At 36.8% G+C, this 17,084-nt stretch overlaps 5 protein-coding genes across 5 annotated transcripts; 2 read left to right on the top strand and 3 right to left on the bottom strand.

The window, feature by feature from the left end:
• The first annotated feature begins 3,781 nt into the window (after positions 1-3,781).
• Positions 3,782-5,480, top strand: MONOS_2787 (uncharacterized protein). Its single transcript, XM_067872736.1, has 4 exons — positions 3,782-3,854; positions 3,964-4,027; positions 4,090-4,580; positions 4,640-5,480. Exons 1-4 carry the CDS (start codon positions 3,849-3,851, stop codon positions 5,399-5,401), a joined length of 1,323 nt encoding a protein of 440 aa, XP_067725733.1. The 5' UTR covers positions 3,782-3,848; the 3' UTR covers positions 5,402-5,480.
• Positions 5,481-6,752: 1,272 nt separating this feature from the next.
• MONOS_2788 (putative COMM domain-containing protein 10) lies at positions 6,753-8,062 on the top strand (the record flags this gene model as incomplete). The annotated part of the gene is made up of 6 exons (XM_067872737.1): positions 6,753-6,833; positions 6,906-6,947; positions 6,997-7,179; positions 7,243-7,371; positions 7,430-7,504; positions 7,609-8,062. 6 exons carry the CDS (start codon positions 6,753-6,755, stop codon positions 7,876-7,878), a joined length of 780 nt encoding a protein of 259 aa, XP_067725732.1. The 3' UTR covers positions 7,879-8,062.
• A 1-nt stretch (position 8,063) lies between these two features.
• MONOS_2789 (uncharacterized protein) lies at positions 8,064-13,422 on the bottom strand (the record flags this gene model as incomplete). The annotated part of the gene is made up of 6 exons (XM_067872738.1): positions 8,064-12,052; positions 12,252-12,322; positions 12,440-12,539; positions 12,607-12,804; positions 12,892-13,034; positions 13,112-13,422. The coding sequence occupies 6 exons, from the start codon at positions 13,420-13,422 to the stop codon at positions 8,412-8,414; spliced, it is 4,464 nt and encodes a 1,487-aa protein (XP_067725731.1). The 3' UTR covers positions 8,064-8,411.
• A 35-nt stretch (positions 13,423-13,457) lies between these two features.
• MONOS_16824 (putative Secretory protein 61 B (Sec61B)) lies at positions 13,458-15,926 on the bottom strand. Its single transcript, XM_067869697.1, has 6 exons — positions 15,809-15,926; positions 15,614-15,755; positions 15,422-15,556; positions 15,221-15,363; positions 13,786-15,136; positions 13,458-13,705 (listed from the first exon to the last, which is right to left on the bottom strand). The coding sequence occupies exons 1-6, from the start codon at positions 15,878-15,880 to the stop codon at positions 13,599-13,601; spliced, it is 1,950 nt and encodes a 649-aa protein (XP_067725730.1). The 5' UTR covers positions 15,881-15,926; the 3' UTR covers positions 13,458-13,598.
• A 198-nt stretch (positions 15,927-16,124) lies between these two features.
• MONOS_2790 (putative 60S ribosomal protein L17-2) lies at positions 16,125-17,076 on the bottom strand (the record flags this gene model as incomplete). The annotated part of the gene is made up of 5 exons (XM_067872740.1): positions 16,125-16,380; positions 16,454-16,556; positions 16,634-16,861; positions 16,926-16,966; positions 17,034-17,076. 5 exons carry the CDS (start codon positions 17,074-17,076, stop codon positions 16,277-16,279), a joined length of 519 nt encoding a protein of 172 aa, XP_067725729.1. The 3' UTR covers positions 16,125-16,276.
• Between the last annotated feature and the right edge of the window lie 8 nt (positions 17,077-17,084).

The raw sequence follows: 17,084 nt of genomic DNA, 5'->3' as shown, positions 1-17,084 counted from the left end.
TCTTGCTTGTTGTTTATTTGCCTTTTTCACACTTTTTTTCTAAGTGAAAAAGTCTTTCTTTTCAATTTGAAACAGGAAGAATGTTTCCATTTGTATATTTGTGTATTTCGAAACATTTTTGTTTTGATTGAATAAAAAAAACTCTAATTTTTATATCTATTTTGAAAGTTTAATCCTTTTCCTTGTTGTGCTTGCTTTCTTGAAATTTGTGATTATTTTAGAAATCACATCTTTATTCGGTTTGGAAATTTTTCAGATGTTGTTTGTAACTGTGAAGAGATTTTGTATTTAATTTGTGTTTTTATCACCATTGTATCAAAAATAAATGTTAAAACACAAATAAAGATTTTGCTGTCTTCAATAAACCTCATTTTTCTGGTTTCTTTGTTTATGTTAAAGTGAAACATTCGAACAAAAAATTTTGAAAGAAAAATAAAGATTTCAAAAATAATCACAATAATTTTGATCATTAATTTCCAAGTTTTTGATTAGTGGATCACTCAGCAGTGTAATATTTTTAATGTGTATGAAACGTTATCGTTGATAAACAATAAACGCTTTTCCAATCAATTTTGTTGTTTCATCAGTAAAAATGATTGTCTTCAAATTCACGAAATATATATATATATATATATATGGGTAATTCTTTTTGAAAAGTCGCAAATGTTTAATTTTCTAATAAATCAAAAATCTCATATTTTTCTTAAATTTCTGTTTCTACTATTGAATCTTCTTAAGTATTCATGAAATGGTATTATCAAGTTATTGATTCCATGTAAGTGAAGTTTCGTGAGTAAAAACAAAATTCTTATCAAAATATGAAAATTTTTATTAATTTGAAAAAGAAACATTTGCGACTTTTCAAAAAGAGATACCCATATTTGAAATAGACAATAATTTGAACATTGTTAAAAGTGATGAGTTTGTCACATTTAAAAATGATTTTTTGCTATTTGATCAATAATACCAAAACGAGAGTGTTTATTCAAAGAAAAGCATTGATTGGTTTCAAATACACATCATAAAAACAGTAAAATTTTGATTTCAGTTCAATTTTTTTCTATAACCATTTATGAAAACTTCAATTTTTTTTAAAGGTTTCTTCATCTGCAATTTGAATGAAAATAGTATTATTCAAAATGGAAGCAACTGACGTTGGAAATGCAGCTAAAAAACTGCGAGTGTTGTCTCCTTGTATAAATAAAACATTGAGTTTGCGAATTTTATTTTATTTTATTTTTTTTTGGAAAAATTTATTTGTTTTATTTCAAATCTTTGAAGAATTGCTTTCTGAACTGGAACATTGTACAGAAATTGAGCAAAAAGAGAACATTGAAGAAGTGTGTGATCTAATGGAGAAATGAATGAAAAAGAATCACCTTCAGTTTTATCAACAGAATTCTTCGAGGAAATGGACAAAATGATTGATGAACAGAAAATATCATTGGGTGTTGTTCTCAAAATTTTGAAGCGTTTTGAATGTTTTAAAATATTGAAACATACAAGAAATTTAAGTTTTGGATTCATTTCATTGGGCAAAAGATTTGAGAAGATGATTGTTGATGAAGAAAAGAAAAAAGAAGAAAAGAATGAAAAGCCACTCATTGAGCTTTGTGAATGCTTCGCTTTGCTGAATTTATCGATCACTTCAGATGAAATGAAATCGATTTGCGTGTCTTGTCTTCTGAAAGTTGGATTGAAGAGGGAGAAAAACGAGGAAGTTCAAAAAGAAGTGGAAATTGCTTTGGTGGCTCTGAGCAATGTTGGACATGTGTGAATGAGTCTGTTTTATTTTTAAAGAGGTTGAATTCTCTCTCTCTTATTTTCTCACAAGGATCTTGAAAAATACCTGTATTTGTCTGAGATCACAGAAATCGTCAAACATCATCAGGAACGTCACAATCTTACACAACTGGCTTATTAATGCGCTTGGCAGTTTTTAATAAACAGACTAATCAACGACAACAGTTTGAAAGAAGTGATTTTGGATGAGTTGCATTTTGCGAGAGAGGCAACAAGAGAACTGGAAGAGCTGACAAAGTGCGTGAATTGGGAAAGAAAAGAAACAAATGAAGTGAAAGAACTCAACGAAGCAATGATAATCAGTAGATGGATCCAAATATTGGGAACTTATTTTTATTCGTCTCATTTGAAAAACGAAGAATCTTCTGGGATCGTTGGCAGAGCTGTGCAAGCATTTCGAGAGATAAAGAATATTTTTAGTAATGCGAGCTTTGAATTTGTTTATCTATTGAAAAACATGATGGAAAACAAAGGAATTTCTCTTAATTCATTGTTCAAAGAAGGGGCTATTGATGCTGCTTTGGAGGAGATTCTGCAAGCAATATTGGAAAACTATGAAATTCGTCAATGTTTGATAATTTTAAAGTTCCTTTCAGGAGGATTGAATGAAAAGATGAAAGAAGAAAGTGACGAGGCAAAACGAAAGGAGTTGAAAAGAAAGATATTTGACAAGTTGGAAGAAGAAGGATTCGAAGATTTAATGACGAGCTTCCATGAAATGGTGTTATGTTATTCAAATGACCATCAATATTTACGACTGCCAAAAAATGCCTCTGATTATTTTGTTCATCAATAAAGCAGTCGTTATTTTAAAGTCCGTTCCTTGCATCATCTTAGAGAATCATAAGACAATGATAAGAAAAGAAGAAGAAGAATTTAAAGAAGAGGTGGATCCTTCCAAAAGAACAAAACGAAAAAGGAGAAAAGAGAAAAGAACAGAACTCAATCAGAAATATATCCAGTGAAAGCAGTTAATTTTTCAGTCTTTTCAGTTATTTTCGTCTCTTTCAACATTTGCTTTTGACTTCTATTTTTCCTTTCCATTCTCTCTCTTTCGCATAGCATTAGCTTTCGTATTCAAAAAAAAATTCCCTCTCCATTTCCATTTCCATTTCCATTTCCATTTCCCTTTCCCTTTCCCTTTCCCTTTCCCTTTCCTTTCCTTTGTTTTTTTTTTTTTTTTTTTTTTTTTTTTTTTTTGATATTCCTTCCTTCTTTTCAACAACAAATCTCCATCTTCTCTCACTCCTCATCGCGCATTTCATTCGAATTCCAAGCCACTCTATCCAAAGGATATCACTCTCATATTTTCCTTCTCCTCGATCCCACTTCAATGCAATATCATCATAATCGTGATATGCATATTCCGCATAGCATCTGAACTGCTTTTTATAATTGACTCCTACTCTTTCATCATATGCATCTCATTCTTTCTTTCCTCCATGTCTTTTCTATTCCACTTCATCTCATTCGAGAAATCACTTTCCTTTTCTCTTTCTTTAACTGTTCTCTATCTTTTCTGTCTCCTACCAATTTTTCAATTCATTTTCTGATATCTCCTTCACACATCTCTCCATCATCCTTTCCACATTCGTTCTTCGCTTCAACCACATCTCAATGAAAATGAATTTAATTTTATCTACCTTCCAAATTTCACATTTTATTCAATTTGAAAATTGTGATTGCTTGTTGAATCAAAAAAAATTAAATGCATCTGATTAATTGTTAAATAACAATTAGTGGTGAGCTTTCTGTTCCAAGAAGAAGATAACGAAGAAGATGTCTTTTCATAAGATCGAAAGAAGTTGAAAAAAGAAAAATAAAAGTTGTGAAATTCGACTTCAGCAATTCTCCAAGCATCTCCTCCTCATTTTCTTTTCGAAAGACGCTTTTGAAGCAAATGTTTTTTTGTTCTCTCATTCTCACAGAGGAAAAAGCAGTTTCAGATAAATGTTTGAAAATGATCAAAACTACCATTACAACATAACAGAAAAATAAAGCGGCTTTTCTTGTGTTTTCAATCGACAAAAATTGCTTGCGTGTGGATGGATGTATGAATGCTGATATTATAATGAATATGCAAGCTTTTTTATTTTATATTATTTCATTTTTTCACTCTCTCGCTCTGTATCGTTGTCTGTTAAAATAACAAATATGTAGTTCCTTTACGATTGCAAAAACTTTGCAGAAATATATAAGGATGACATCACAAAGAAGTTCACTGGTTTGTAGATAGTGTTATTTTTATTAGTGATGATTGTGACTGCTTCAAATATTTTATTATAGAATTGTTTTCTGAATTTGAAGATTGTGACAAAGTCAGTCAAAAACAGAATGTCTATGAGTTAAATAGACTGATTGATGAAATGAATAAAGAAGAATTCAGATCTGTTTTCAACAATGAAATGTTCGATAAAATAAACAAAATGATTGAAGAAAAGAAAATGGATTTAAAAAACGCAATTTTACTGTTGAAGCAAGTGGGATATTGTAATGAGTTGAACGAATCACAAATTTGTGGTTTTTATTTCACTTTATTGAGTAAGAGTTTCGAGAAAATGATTTTTGAAGAAGAAGAGAAAAAAGAAGAAAAGGATGAAAAACTTCTTGTTGATCTCTGCGAATGCAATCTTTTGCTTGGCAGCATATTTTCATCGAAGCTAATTTCAATTTGCGTACCTTGTCTTTTGAAAGTTGCATCAGACAAAGAGGAGAACGAAGAAGCACAAAAAGAAGTGGAAATGGCTTTGTTAGCTTTGAACAACATTGGGTTTTGTGTATGAGCATTTCTATTTCATTTTTGACGTTTTTAATGTTCTCTCTCCTTTTTCATTAGAAAGTGGAACAAGAACTTTTCTTGGATAAGATTACCGAAATCATCAAATATCTCCAGGAGCATCGCAACTTGACACGACTTGCCTATCAGTCAGTTTGGCAATTTTTAATAAATCAATTGCGCAACAATAGAAGTTGGGAATACGTTGTTGCAAATGAACTGCATTTCGCAAGAGAGGCAATAAAAGAACTTGAAGAGCTTTCGAAATGTGTGGATTGGAAAAGACAAAAGGATGAGGAAGGAGTTAACGAAACGAAAGAAGAGATTATTTTAAAGAGATGGCTCAAAACATTATTAATTTATTTTCGCTATTGTCAATTGAGGAATGAAGAATTTGTTAAGCTGATAGGAAACATTGCTCAGATATTAAGAACAGCTAAAAATAATTTTGGAGAAATTTGCGATAGATGTTTAGAATGTTTTGATAATTCAGTGAGAAACAAATCCGTTGAAATTGAACATTTTTTGGAAAGCGGTGCCATTGATGTGATATTCGAAATGATCGTCCAATCAAATATCGATCTCCGACAAAATATATGTTGTTTATCGTTTATAAAAAAACTTTGCAAACGATTAAAAGAAAAGAAAGCAAGCGAAAGTTATGAGGCAAAACGAAAAGAAGTTAAAAGAAAATTGTTTGAGAAGTTAGAGGAATATGGATATGAAGATTGGACCATCGGATTCAACTATTGCTTTGTTGAAGAAGATGAGGATTGTTATTTTTTGATTGAAAATTTGAATGATTATTTTGTTTATTACTGAATCAAATGCTTTTTTGACTCCTTGCACCTTGAATAATCACTTCATTCAGTTATAAGATAGCATTCATTCGAATTAATAATTAAGAGATTTAATTTTCATGAAAAAGCAAATGAGCAGATTATTAGGAATGTGAAAGGATCCATTTTTGTCAAAATTATAATCCAGATACTTAAACTTGTTTGTTCAAACAATTTCTTACAATATCAAACTGAAGAAGAAATAAAAAGATCAAACGAACAGTTTCAATGAAGGAACAAATGAATACAACGAGAAATCGAAAGGAGCAACTTATTCCAAATTATTTGTCATTTTCTTTTCATCTTTCATCTCATTCAAATTGCCCTATGTTTTTTCAACCGTTCAATTGATCCTTTCATATGTGAACCTTTCAATAGATTTCACTTCTATTATTTCAGTTTGGTATTGAAAGCTGTTTTGAATGAATGATAATTATGGAATGAGAGAATGATAAATGACGAACGATACAGGTTTTGCATATTAAAAACAAGTGAATCTTGTTGAAAACCATTGGCAAGAATTGAATCAGGTAGAATTCACGTTTGCTCAGACAGTGAATAACTATTATTGAAATATACTGAAAAAACTTTGCTAAATTGAAATTTGATTGAAAAAATGTCATTTGATGTGTTCATTGTTCTGATCCAGAATGTTTTTCTAACAATTAACTCGGAATCAAAACCAAATTATCAGGAATCTCCAAGTTTGAAATCACCAAAAGCAATATCAGCTCGGTCGACTTTAAAATGAAGCTTCTTTTTATTGTTGGATTTTTTTTTTTTTCCTTTTTTTTTTTTTTTTTTTTTTTTTTTTTTTTTTTTTTTGTTTTTCTTTCCAAAAAGTTCAAAAAAAATTCACATCAAAACGTCCACCTAGAAAAATGAAAAATTGTTGTTTTTGAAAATTTAGTGATTTTCAAACGAGTTGTGAAAAAAAAAATATTATTTTCTATCGATGTGTTTATATGTTTTGATGAAATGCTCATTTCCTTTTTTCCTTTTCCTTTTCCTTTATCATATTTTCACTTAACCAATTATTTGTAAAATTTTGAAAGTGATAATGATTCTTTGTATTCATTTCACCAAGGAGCAATATCAAATTAAGTTAATGAAGTGAATTAAACAACACTCAATAATTCGAAAATGTGTTTGACAAATACATTTTAACTTTTTGAGAAAAACATTATTATCTTTAAACAATTTCAAAATATCAACAAACATCAATTTTTCTTTTTCAAGGGAAAAACAATAAGAAGAGTTGTTCAGACAGCAAAATCAAAAGAAAAACATTAGTTCATTAAGATTTTTTGACCCATTAAAGTTAAATACGATCAATGTCTCAACTTTTTGCTGAAACAAAGAATTTCAAAGCTGCAATTGAACTCATAAACAATTTCAAACAAGAAAAATTCCTGGTTTATTTTCTTTTCAATTTTCATTTTCTTTTCATTTCAATTTTTTCGCTTCTTTCTTTTTTTTTTTAATAGTCATTCCTTAAAAGAGTAATAACAAAATTAGGAGGAGAAAAGGTACAGTGAGAAAAAATTTTCGATGATTTATAAAATATTTTTATTGTAGGTCGGAAAGATATTTACTGAAGAAGAAGAAAAAATGTTCATGGAAATGTTTGAGCTTAATGCGGAAGAAATGGACATCCTTACCGAAGGTTGCTGCTTTATTTTTGAGCAAGCAGCATACATGACGTTAAAGCCTGCTAAGTTTGCTGCACAGCTTGCAAAGACTTCAATTGAAGAAACAAAGGTATTTATCATTCAAAATATGTAATAATCAAACTTATATTTGACTTCTTTCACTGAATTTCAGAGAAATGATTTTGTAAATGTATGGGAAAAGAAAGGAGAATCATTTATCCAGAATTTACGAGATCAAAACTTTGGTTTCCCTCCTGCAGTGAAAACCATTAAGTGGGAATCGCACATTCCATTGGCATCGGTATTCCATTTTCAATGAATCAATTAATCACATCGAACTCTTTTAACTTTGTTTATAGTCTGCTACAAGACTTGATCGAGCTCCGATGGCCACACTTCAGTTTTCTTTTGACGAAGCCGAGCACAGTGTACAGGTAAGAAAAACTTTCTTTTTTTGCATACTCATTTGATTGTTACATCACATAATTGAATGCACATCAATGCACTTCTTTTATATTCGCATTCAAATATGCTCTAGCCTTCTGGAACTGTTATTTCCTCGGCATCGGATAATGCTCCTGCGGGTGCCACTTCATCATCAAACGCTTCTGAAACTTCTTCCGTTGCCTCTTCTTCAACAAGCTCATCTTCCACAAAGCCAGCAGAGAATCGCTCATCTCAGCAGCAACCAGAGCATGTGAAGAAAAGCAATCGCTCTATCATTTTTGAGATGAATCATGAAGAGCTTTCTTTATTTTCCAGGCAACTTGAACTTATTCAGAATCAACTCGATGCTTTATCTGCTTGATTCTTTATTCTGTTCTTTGCTTCTTCTTATTAATAAATCTAATTTTCACAGCAATTCTAATTGTTTGAAAATAATTCAATTTACGTCTTTTTGAATAAATTTTTTTTATAAATCTCATTTTATTCATTTTTCATGTCAGTTGAATTTTATCTTTACCTATTATAATCACTTGCAGAGAGAGACATTTTTTCCCTTTCTTTTTGGTTTAATATTGCAACAAGCCATATAAACATTAAAAACATAAGCCAATATGGATAGAAATGATGATACCAACAAGAAATAATGCAACAAAGACCGCATAAGACAGAACAGGTGTGATATGCAAGCAGGCACTGAAGGAATGACATGAAAATGACATGGGAACTGAAAATGAGATGACGAAGCAGAAAATACACGCAACAAGCACCCGGAACGATGATTGAAATCATCAACAGAATTACCGAATAAATGATTGCAAGAGTTGAAAAACAAACCGAAGCACAAATTTAAAATGGAACAATGAAATAGATAGTGAAGAAGTGTGATTAAAACATTCACTGCCCTTCAATTCCAACATCCATCAGATTGATATCATTCACATTGTTTCGTGGTTCCTGGCATTTCGTTGCATCATCAACGCCAGTTACTTCCAGCTCGGCCATCCGATTGTTCCTCTCAACAGCATCCTGCTCTTCTTGGATCTGCTGCTCCATCGTCTGAAGTGAAGAGAGAGAACCCGAAGAAGAAAGCATCCCCTGCGAAGATGAGAACACAGCCTGGTTCGACGAGAGTGCAGCAGTCATCGACGCCAGGTGCTGTGAGAAGATCTGCTGCACATGATCCACCGTTGTGCGTATCGAAGCCACCTCGTCCTGAATGTCTGGCGGGATGGGCTCTCTTGCCAAGGCCAGTGTGTTGAACCGGGCTTCAATGTTTTGCATGTGCTTGTTGCAGGAAAGCTGGTACGAATGCGACAGCGAAAAGTCTAATTCAGCATCGCTGTCAGTCTCGCTCGTCTCGCCTTCTTCAGTCACACTGCGCGAGATGTGCATCATCTGCGACTGCAGATGCGACGGGCTTCCTCCCATGTCTGAGTACACAAGCTGTGACGACACGCCCATTGACACACCAGCTGCCTGAGATGCTGAGGAGGACGAGGAGTTTACTCCTGATTGCCCAGTTCCATCTTCATTCTTAACATTCGAGCCTTTCATTTTGTCTCGCTCACCAACTAATTCACCCTGTGCATTCACTCCCTGTTGCTGCTGAGAGTCCACAGCGCCCACAGCCGATCCATCTCCGATGCTTAAAGATCCATCAATGCCCAGATGCAGCTGAGAGCGTGCTTTGTCCCAGCGCGGAATCACAACGCCTTCTCTTTTGTGAGGATGGCAGAACTCACACGGCTTTCCGTCGATTGCAGTGGTGCATCTGTTGCACCGCCTGCAGTGCCACATTCTTCCGTGGAAGCACTCGTCGCAGCGGGAGCAGTGGAACACTTCGTTGCGGTTGACGATGCAACCTCTCACACGCTGCGTGTCATCAATCGAGGGATACACAGAAAGATCGCCCACCACTCGAATAACTGGCGGGCCGTCTATTGAGCGCAGTGCTGCATTTGCCAGCATGTTCGCAGAAGCAGCCGCACCAGGCGCGAGTTGCGAGGTGAGCGCCATTTGAGAGGGGTCTTGTGGGAGTTGCTGTGAAAGCTGCTGTTGAATCTGCTGCTGCACTTGCGAGGACTGGCCGAAGCAGAATGAGAAGGTCAGCACCTGCGGGGGAAGAGCAGCAAGATATGCGCCTGTGAAGAACTCAGTCAGATAAGGCGTCTCGCCGCTGTCCAGAACATCTGGCGCATCAGACAAGAGTGGACTGTCAGGGAAGCTGGGTGAGCCTGTTTGAGATCGCACAGACTGCTGCTGGGAAGACTGGGGTAAGAGATGAGAGGATGCTGGCTTCATCTTTGGGAAAGAAGAGGAAAATGGTGAAGTGACAAGCTGGGCACATGCTGGATGTGCATAGACAGCGTTGGGAGGCAGAGGAACAACAGCAATTGGAGGATGCACACCAAATATCTCCTGCAGAATGTATGTCTGTCTGGGCGTCAGCTCCAACAATGGCACTGTGTTGCGCCACGCCACAGTCAGTGGCTGAGTAAGCGTCTGCTGTGCAGCTAAAGACATCTGAGCAGACACACCCGATCCGTCGCCCATCCCATCCAGCCCTCCTCCTGCACCCCCAGGCCCTCCCAGCTCGTCCATCCCGTTCTCCTTCTCTTCCATCTTCATCAGCGACTGCTGCATCTGCGCCTTGGCCCACGCGTCTTCCTCGTCAAAGCCCCACAGCTGGATCATCTCCTCGCAGCAGTAGTGGTACAGCTCACTCTCCCGCACAAGCCTCCACAGATCCACAGGCAGCAGCGGCAGAGACAGAGACGATGCACTCTGGTGCATCTGCTCGCCTGCTCCACCATCACCGCCGGCCGGACCATACCCGCTCATCTGCTGCCTCGGCGCTGCAATTGCAATGCCTGTCGGGTTGTGCACAATCAGATCGTGGTCTCTCTTCCTCGGCCGCCCTCTTCCTTTCCGCGGGAGAGCAGCAGGTGTCTTTCTGTGTTGTGTTTGGAGTGTCACAAGCGTCGTTGCTGTGTGCCGCAGATACGATGCAAAACAAGGAGCTGCCTGAAGAATGCCGTATGCTGGGAAGATTACATTGAACACATTTCGGCAAGGTTGTGCGGCCAAATACTCACCCAGCTTCCCATTCATCATCATCCCCAGCACTTCTTCGTGTGCAGCATGTGTAGGCACAACAGGCGTCGCCGTAAACAGATCAGCTATTCCTGGAAGCTTCAATGAAGACGCAGAGGAGCCATCGTCCACAGAAATATTCCCTGCACCACCCCCTCCAATTCCACTGTCTCCCCCCGCACCTGGATTTCCCCCATTTCCCAGCGCAGAAGAGCCCATCATATCTCCGCTGCCTGCATCCACCCCATTCAGCTGGGTGAGTTTCTGCAACGGGAAGGGAGTTGATCCAAATCCCGGGGGCAGTCCGCCAGACAGCGGAGTGGCTGAGTTCTCTGCGCCCTGCTGGATGGAAGGCGCTCCATTGTGAGGGGAGCTGTGAGGCCCTCCCTTGTGGCACAGACAGCGGTGGGTGCAGCCAACACCTGCCAGATAGCACACACACCTGCGCGTCGTGCACTGTCCTGAGCGGCATCCACACCCATTCAGCGGATAGAAGGGGAAGATGGAGCCGGCGTCGGGCTCGCGCTTGCTGGGTGCGAGAGGAGGGATCTCTTCGACATTGGCCAGCTGGATCTGAGTGAAGAGCCATTGCGAGGGAAAGGGAAGAGGCTGGATGCGCTGGGAGGTGGTGATGTAGTTGATGAAAGCAGCTTCGATCGCCTTCTGCTTCTGCATCGACTGCAGGATGCCTGTCAGAAGCAGTCTGATCTCAGAATTCTCGTCAAACAGGCGAAGAAGCTCAGTGGCGAGGCGGTCGTCGTCGTTGGAGTTCAAGTCGACAACAGCCAGTTGTGCGATTGGCATCTCATCTGCAATGGAAGAAGAAGGATTGGCTGAGGAGGATGATGGAGAGGAAGGAGCAGAAGTGACAGAAAGTGCAGATGATGAGGAAGAAGGCGAGGAAGATTGTGAAGTTAAAGAAGATGAGGTGTTAGAAGAAGAAGAAGGGTCTTGTGGAAGTGATTCGTTGTTTGAAGAAGAAGGAGAGGAAGAGGAATTAGACATATCAGAAGAAGAAGAAGAAGAAGAAGCGATGGTGGAAGAAGTGTTTGAAATGTTTGATTCATTTGACAGCACATTGGCTCCTATTTCGTTCTCCTGCGCTTTCCTCTCGTCAACCTCTCCCAAAGAATTGATGAATTCCTCCTTCGTCCCTTTCTTATCCAAATCTTTCTCTTCTCCTTTCTGCTCGCCCAAAAGTGCAGCTGGCTCGCCCTGCTGTGTCTGTGCAGACGGAAACAGGAAGGGAAGATAGCCTGTCAGCCCTTGCACTGCACGGGGAGCAGAAGACGCTGGGTCGGCGATTGACACCAAGGCGAATGGGATGTGAGGAGAATCTGACTGGGCAAGAACATTCTGCTCTTTCAAGAGATGCTCCAGGTGAGGCTCACTCAGAAGAACATATTCGAGAAGAGTAGATGGAGGAAGAGGAGCTGAATTGGCTGGAAAATGATATGAGAAATAAAAAATAATGCAGGAAATGACGTTTGGAATAGTTTTATAATAATCCATTGTGATTGTAGAGATGATAATGATATGGAAGTTTGTTGCGAGCATTGTTTTATATAAAATGAATAGACAACAAAACAAAACAAAATGCAGTTGAGAAGAATAAATAACAAGATCGAATAAAATACACACCAGGAATATGTGATGGAACACGTATTTTTGGATCATCTATCCACCGATCTTGAAGAAGAAATCGATAGCGCCTGGATATTTATTGTATCAAAAAAGCCGAGAAAAGAAGTGTAACAGGAAAGTTATTATTATAGAAAATGTAAAAATACATTTTCAAATATTTAAGGTCACTTAAGTATTATGCAAACCTAAAACGGATTGTAATTCCATCGAGACGAGCAAACCGATCTGCTGCGCATGGATGATAAACGGGACCTCTCTTTGTGTTGATTCCTGGAAATGAGGAGACTGAATCAACAAATATAAGTCGATGAAGAACAGTATTAAACAAAACTTTTATTCAAACTGTTCATACCATTTTGAACTTCTGCTCCTTTTGTTTCCATTGGATTGGAAATTTCATACGGATTAAAAAAGCCGTCACGAATATCGTGATTTGTTTTGGCCCATTTTAATTTTGGTGGTTGTGATAGATAAATTTCTAAATAAGTAAAGCACGAAAGAGGATCTTTTGGTACTTCATCAGGCTGATCTTGAGGATACATGCGATTACCTGTAACACAAAATAAATGCAAACACATTTAAAACGTCAAAGAGAAAAAAATATATCATTGCAATAAAAAACTATTGAGCAACAAACAAAAATATCGATTGCCATTTTCATCAGATAAAGCAATTTTTTCGATTGTGTCGAATGGTATGTGCATTCTATACGTATGTACAGCATGAACGAATTGCACAACAATTGATTTTAATCCGTTGTGAATTGCGAATGAAGTGTACCTTATTGAGAAATAAATATGTAAAATAAAAGATAAAAAATAACAATAAGAAATAAAAAAAAGACTAAGACAACAAACCATTTTCTTAAATAGTTGTAAAAAATGTTGTGTGGATTTTCTGCAAGCAATGCAAGAGTAACTGCAGTATTTTTAGAAGCAACAGCTTGCGTTAGGATCGGGTCATTGAAATGACGGGTAAAGTTGAATTCAGTTGGGGGCGAAGGTGATGAACCACCTAAAGGAATTTGATAAGGACCAATGCACAATTCTCCCAAAGAAAATGGATAACATCCTTTTCCTCGTTTGATCGTCAGTTTTTTCCCCTTCGGACCAATGCGTAAAGCATCTTTTGTCAATTGGTCTGCTTGAACGTCGGGGATAGTTTGCATGAAAGGGACCTATATAGTAAAAAATATTCATAAAGTTTAAATTTAAAATTAATGCTCACACAATACAAGATTTGAAATGAAAAATTGATCAAAGCCATAAATAGAAGAACGTAGTTTTAAAAAATAAAAGTGAAATGACCTAATATAAAATAAGTTAACAAAAAATTGTTAACGCTTTATTTAATATGTTTCTTAGAGTTTTGCCAATCGATCTGGGCTTGCTTTGTCATTTTTGATACAGTCATGGTAAATTGAAGTATCGAAGAAATATTTATTGTATTTCCTAATTCAATAAATGTTAAATTAAGTATTAATAATTTATATTTAAACGAATATAAAATTAAAAAAAGTCGAAAATCAAACCTGTGACTTTGTCCAAAATGACAAACATTGCTTCATAAAGGCTTGAAATGATTACTGCAATCAGTGTTGTATGTTCAATATCGTTCATTAATTCCTCCTCCTCTTCCTGTGAAAAGTTAATTTTTGTAGAGTCACCAGAAGAATGTTCTCCTTCATTTCCTTCCTCATTTTCGCTTTTCTCTTTTTTGCCTCGATTCTCCTTGGAGTTTTGTTGAAGTGCTATTCTTGCATCCTCTTGCAGCTTCTCAACAGAAGTGTCCATAAAAGGCAAATAATAACAAGAAACCGCAACAATGTACACGACAATAAACAGAGCTTCGCTCACAAGCTCAACAAAATATGTCATAGAAGCAGCAGGTTTTATAGCACCAGTCAGCGCTGGACACGCCATAAGGCCAGAGAGACCAGACGTTGGGTGAGAAATGACATTTCCGAGAGGAGTCACCCGATCGATCTGCCACGAGCCCAAAACAGGGCGAAGAAAAGCGCGGTAGAGGAAAGCAAACAGAGAACGCGGCTTAGTGCTGCAGAAGGTTGATGTGAGGGCGTCTGAAGCGAGAGAGGAGAAAGAAAGCGGAGCTGAAAGATCAGCCGAAGAAGCAGACGACGAAATGGAGCTGATCATTGAAGGGCAGACAAAGTGGAAGTATAAGTTGCGAGAGAGTGTGTCTACAAGCCCCTTGAAGAAGTCAAAGAGCACGAGTGGCAGATAAGCTGTAGGGAAGAACGGAACAGTCGCCACAAGAAGAGTAGATTTCGGCGAGTGGCCGGCTTCGATGCTGCTAAGCGAGTTCGGACTCGATGACTTGTTATCAGAGCTGTCTGGTGAATGACGCATTGATTCGGAAGTGGTTGTAGAAGAAGAAGAAGATGATGATGATTGAGATGAATGTGACTCAGATTTGGTCGAATCGCTCTGAGTGTTGTGGTGGACAGCGAAGATGTTGCACTTAATCTGTACAAAGAACAAAGTGACGAAGATGTGGAGCAGAGCAATTGCTACCTCCCGCACGGTCGAAAGCGACGGGTCGCTTCTGTGCAATATTCTCGACAGAAGAGACACTTTTTGCTCTTCTGATGAAGCCATCTGGAGCGTCTGCGCTTTGCCTCTCCCAAACCAGACAGACAACACATGCGGGACAAGCCCCAAGTATTCCACTTGTTTGTTGGCGTTTGCCGCTGGTTGGGCATCGGAAAGGGCAGACTCAACTTGAGTTGGCAACAGCTGCTTTATTATTGTTTTCCTAATTGGTGCAAATAATTTCCAAAACAACGATTCTGCAGGAATGAACGCAAAGTACACAGTCATAGCAGATTCTCCAAATCCATAGCCTTTCGCAAGAAATTCGTCCTTTTAACAAGCAAAAGAATAAACATATTTCAAACAAATCACAGTTAAATCAAAATCGAAAATCACGTTATTCTCAATACAAACCAGTACGCACATGGACAATCCAGAAAAGAATAATTGAGCAACAATGAGAATTCTTTTGATTATTCCAATTTCGCTAAGAGGTCCATATGATCCGTTTGACACCATGAATATTGCTTGGAAAAGAGTAACAGATAATCCAATAACTGCAAAGAAAAAATCAGAAGGTTTAATCGAACATAAAAAACAATGCTAAATAAAAACATTTCATAAATTGATTATGAACAGTAACTTCTTCCTTAGAATTTGAATCAGGAGCGAAGATTCCACTTTTTGACAAAATTGAGAAAAACATGCCAATTGTCAAAAAAGGGCTGAATCCAATTTCCATTAAAGTTCCTTTTAATAAAATTTATGCAATAGAAAAAATTAACTCTTCATAAGAAAATATATTACCTTGAACAGGATTCACTTCAGAACGTCTGAAAAACACTTCATAATTGTTTTTTGAAGACATTCCATAAACAGGCATAAAAAACAAAACAACGTATGTGAATAATATAAGTATTGACCAGAAGCACTTTTCTTTAAATGTTATCTACATAAATAAATACAGATATTTTTAATCTTGAGAAATTTTCATAATCACACTTCCTTTTCAGGAGGAGGTACATAAGGGCAAAACTTTGTTATTTTTTGTATTATTTCATATCTTCTGCGCATATTACGCCTTCAAATAATTTCTTTACTACAAATACGAAATATGCTTAATGGGAAAGAAATTGCCCACTCTTCAACAATCATTGCACAGTGTTTTTAGCATCCTTATGTTCGTATCAAAACCAACAATCTTTGTTGTTTATTTTATTTTTTCTCCTCATTTGTTCATCAACATTCAGAAATTTATCATGTTTTTAGGCTTTTTTTTCTCATGTATTATCTGAAAAACGTTGTCAATCAACATAAATTGAAAAATTGAATTTGTCCTTCTTCAAATTTTTAAAAATTGATACGAAAGGAAAGAATATGGTCGAAAGAAAGGCGAAATGTTGGTAAGTCCTAAAGAAAATGAAAACAAAGAATGTTTGTATTTCACTCACCCAACAAACGGAGAGTCTTTTACTCCTTCTTTGCTTCCTTTCTTGCACGGCGAGCTGCTCTTTGAACAGAGATGCCTTTTTCTGTCATGATCATTTCAATATGGCATGGAGTTTTGTTGAATCCTATTTAAAGCAAAACATTAAAAAATATTTATTTAAAACAATTCTTTTCATTTTAAAAGATGCAACAACATACTGTTAATTCTACCATGAGCACGATACATTCTTCTGCTGTGGATACGAGCCTTGTTAACTTTGATGTGAGCAATGGCGCAGTTTCTAACATTGAGATTGTTTTTCTGAAAAAAATTCAATTCATAAATATTGATTGACAATTTACAAAAAATAGTGCGTAAAACATAAATAAATGCAATACCTTTGCATTGCTTTCGCAGTTACGGATCAATTCAAGAAAAACTCTGCTTGCTTTAACAGGGAATCCGCTTTGTGACCATTTCCATGCCTTTCCTTGTGGGTTATGTCCAATACCGTATTTATAGCGACGGAATGGAACGGCTTCTTTGTGCTGAATAACGTGGCACAGAAATTGTTTTGCTCTTTTCAATTTCATGTGGCGAAGAACTCCAGCAATTTCACGTGCTTGCTAAAATTTTTTTAAAAGATAAAATTAATCAAAGAATATATCATAAAATTTGATTTATATTTACCTTGAAGTGAATTGTGACGTCATTTCCTTTTGCCTTGGCAACTGAAAAGTCATGAATAAGCCATTCGTTATACGATTTAAAACGAAAAATCATTAAACATTAACTCACCTTTTTCTTTAACATTCCTGTAATTAACGACGTGTGCCCTCATTTTTAGAT

The sequence above is a fragment of the Monocercomonoides exilis genome (genome assembly GCF_001643675.1).
Source record: "Monocercomonoides exilis strain PA203 chromosome Unknown scaffold28-1221067, whole genome shotgun sequence".
Classification (NCBI taxonomy): Eukaryota; Preaxostyla; order Oxymonadida; family Polymastigidae; genus Monocercomonoides; species Monocercomonoides exilis.
Note: the sequence above shows the minus strand (reverse complement) of the source record. Positions and strands in the feature narration are given on the sequence as shown.